The sequence below is a fragment of the Sycon ciliatum genome, chromosome 11 (genome assembly GCF_964019385.1).
Source record: "Sycon ciliatum chromosome 11, ocSycCili1.1, whole genome shotgun sequence".
In the NCBI taxonomy this organism is placed as follows: Eukaryota; Metazoa; Porifera; class Calcarea; order Leucosolenida; family Sycettidae; genus Sycon; species Sycon ciliatum.
Window position 1 is genome coordinate 18,724,103 of NC_088653.1, and position 3,829 is coordinate 18,727,931.

Consider the following 3,829-nt stretch of genomic DNA (forward strand, 5'->3'; position numbering starts at 1 on the left):
CGTCGGCGAACCCCATAGAAAGGGTGTCAGGAGTTGCACACTCTCGGGGGCTTATGTACTCTGGCCGCTACTGAACACGTCAACATTGCCAGTGCGGGCCACCACAGCACAAAAGAGGTGTGTGTGTGTGGGGGGGGGGGGGGGGGGGGCAGGGGGAGGCAAGAGAACCCAAGTGGACCCAGAGCAAACTGAACAAAACCTCACAGGTGCACGTGTCGCCGTAAAAGTGTCTTTCACACTCGCAACTGTATCCGCTGGCGGTATTGACACATTTCCCATTCTTAGTGCACATATGGGTACCATCACTACACTCGTCAACATCTGTACAACAATAAGAACACACAACACACAACACACAACGACAACGACAACAACGACAACAACGACAACAACGACAACAACGACAACAACAACAACAACGACAACAACGACAACAACAACGACAACAACGACAACGACAACGACAACAACAACAACAACAACAACAACAACAACAACAACAACAACAACAACAACGTGAGAATAAAGATTTGAAACAACAGCAACAGCAACACAGCCCCACCCACAGCATCTCACCTTCTCATAAACTGATCTCTTATTGGCGATGGTGCCATCGTGAGAATAAAGAATTCAACATCAATAATTGCAGGTAGGAAGTGATGTCCAGAAAAGACAGAAAAGTGCTCTGCAAACCTCACCAGAGCAGACTGGGTTACCGACTGTTCCAGAACAGCTTCCAGCACCGCCAGGGCATACCAAGCGAGAGCTGACCGAGGTGCACGGGGCATTACAAGATCCTATCTTATCTGGATACACACACACACACAATAAACACACACACACACACAAACACACACACACACATACACACACACGCACACATATGTACACACATGTGTTCATGCATGCATGCATGTGCATGCACACACACGCTCGCGCGCACACACACACACGCTCGCGCGCACACACACACACACGCTCGCGCGCACACACAAACACACAAAAACACCCACACATTGCTTAGAAAGTTAGAAAGCATGCACATGTGAGTAGAAATGGGGAGAACGATTATTGCCAGTAATGGAGCAAAAGACAGTTGCACTACCATTTTCCAGCCTGTGGCTGTTGCATGACCATCAATTCATCCCCAACAAAGCTCTTTCAACTATTTTTTTGTGGAAATTTCTTGAAATGTGTCCGGTGGAAGACACATCCCAGCTTAGATTTTCTTGAGAGAAAGAGAGAGAGAGAGAGAGAGAGAGAGAGAGAGAGAGAGAGAGAGAGAGAGAGATAGAGAGAGATAGAGAGAGATAGAGAGATAAGTAAGTTGAGAGAGAGAGAGAGAGAGAGAGAGAGAGAGAGAGAGAGAGAGAGAGATAGAGAGAGAGAGAGATAGATAGATAGAGAGAGACACACACACACAGAAAGAAAGAAAGAGAGAGAGAGAGAGACATCAGGACAGGAAAAGCGCCTCAACAGCCCGTACTTTGTTTAATGAAATCATTCAGGCCCTTCCCAACGGATATTTTTTCATTCTTGATCAGGGATGCGATGGAGCAGAGGCGGTTATTCCTGTTGAGATCATTGGATTGAAGCAATCTGCCAAGAGCCACACCAACACACAACACAAAATACAGACAACTCAAAACTCATCACAATATGAACTGTAGAAATCATCGACAGCAGCCCTGGCAAGTGCCATTGTGCATACATGTACATCAGCAACAACTGCTTCGGTCACCCGGTGACTAATTATGATCCCCCAGTGACCAATCATGATCCCCCAGTGACCAATCATGATCCTTAAATGATGATCGTCATATCACCGTCCTGTGAATGCATTGCGAGAGTTGGCAATCTCGGAGGGCCGGCTGTGAGGTTTTGGAGATGATGGTGGGCAGGACAGTGCCCTTGTATTTTCCTGGTTTTTTCTTCTTTCTTTTTTTTCTCGTTTTTTGCGTTTCTTTTCACACATACAATTGTTTTCATTTTTTGGTGTTGTGTTCTAATCATTCGCCATGCCACTGTCAATTGTATTCTGTTTGCCCGTAAAAGAGGACTTATCACCTAAAAGATGATTAATCATGATCCTCCAGTGACTAATCATGATCCTCAAAAGACTAATCATGATCCCTGAAATGACTTATCATGATCCTCCAATGACTAATCATGATCATCCAATGACTAATCATGAACTTCCAATGACTAATCATGGTCCTCCGATGACTAATCATGATCCCGATAATTAATCAAACTTTCAGTGTCATTCCCTTGTCAGATTCTATCTACTTCTCCAATGCGGATTGTTCAAAAGGAAACAAAGACGAAAAAAGACGATAATTTCACTGAACACTCCAGATTTGTGTATCCAGAATACCTAGAAGAAAACTCACGCCGTCTCGAGCTCAGGAAGGTTGTCGAATGTTCCAGGTAGAATGGTTGCCAATGCGTTCTGCTCCAGGTCACTGTAGATACATACACATATACATGTATTTGCACATACACATGCACATGCACATACACATACACACACATGCACATGCACATACACACACACATGCACATGCACATACACACACACATGCACATACACATAGCAGTTACACATACACATATAGCGTAAAGTACCGCCACAGCGCCCCGGCTCGCGAGAGCGCCCCACCTTGAATTTACAGCCAGAGAAAGGAAAATCGTATGGCAGAGTGCAACGAAGTGTGTACAATGTGACAATCTTAGTGTACTAAGGTCACACTTGGCAGGTTTTTGTGTGGAGCTTGTGTCCGCTTGAAGGTGCGGATTGACTGCAAAACGTGCAATATGTGTACAAGGTTCAGGTCGTATGACCTACAGACAGCAGACCACCTCCACAATACGACCACGAAAGGATGAGATGGTGGGGCGCTCTGGCGGTACTTTACGGTACATGTATTTGCACATACACATACACATACACATACACATACACATAGCAGTTACACATACACATACACATACACACATGCACTTGCACATACACATACACTTACACATGAACTCAAGCCTAATTCACATTTGACAGAACGCTGACGGTACGGGACGTAAGAGCCTGTCGGGAAGGCTGGGTGAGCTGTAAAATCGTGTACGATTTGTATGACACGACATGCTGCAGTCGTTGCATCGTTCAACAGCGAACGGCGACAGTCATAAGGCACGGTCCGTGACAGAGTGACTTTCGGACCAAATTTCTTGTTTTTGCGACTTCTTTTCAATTATCTCTCCTTGAATGAAGCGGAATCAAGTTCACAATACCAGTTTTTTATGAACACCAAAAAAAGTAGCTTTGAAAGGTGTGCCATTCAAATAATAGCTCCAGGAAATGATAAAACAGTTCGTCTGTCACGCTCCTGAACTATCCCTAAACACTATAAGTGACATCAGACCTTATCTTGCTAAACTTCAACTCAAATCGTGTTAGCCATTCTGCTAGTTATCATGGGAAGCGCAGTGTTCGAAATGCTAAAAATTTCCAAGTACGAATCGGGAGCAGTCGGCGCACGACACCGTCTCCTGTTCACACTCAAAATGCAGCTGTTTTGTACGCTTGCGTCCCCGTCTACGCCCGTCTACGGTATGAAAAGTTGGATCGATCCAACTCTTCCCGTCGCTTCCCGATCCGTACGGCAGTACGGTTGCGTTCCCCTTCCGGGCGTTCACATTGGACGCAGTCAGACTGTCCCGTCGCTTCCCGTCGATCCTTACGTCATGTCCCGTCGCGCCCCGTCGAATGTGAACTAGGCTATACACAATCATGCAGATACACGTGTAAATACACATGTGCATACAAATGCAT

The 3,829-nt window shown here is 45.6% G+C and overlaps 1 protein-coding gene across 1 annotated transcript in view; it reads right to left on the bottom strand.

The window, feature by feature from the left end:
* Nucleotides 1–204: 204 nt before the first annotated feature.
* The window catches only part of LOC135827432 (uncharacterized), a gene marked incomplete at its 3' end in the record, with an annotated part of 42,318 nt that continues 38,693 nt past the window's right edge, over nucleotides 205–3,829 (bottom strand). Inside the window, 4 exon segments of the mRNA XM_065339931.1 lie at nucleotides 205–321; nucleotides 699–806; nucleotides 1,487–1,599; nucleotides 2,394–2,465. Of these exon segments, the coding sequence (XP_065196003.1) occupies nucleotides 205–321; nucleotides 699–806; nucleotides 1,487–1,599; nucleotides 2,394–2,465 (410 nt within the window).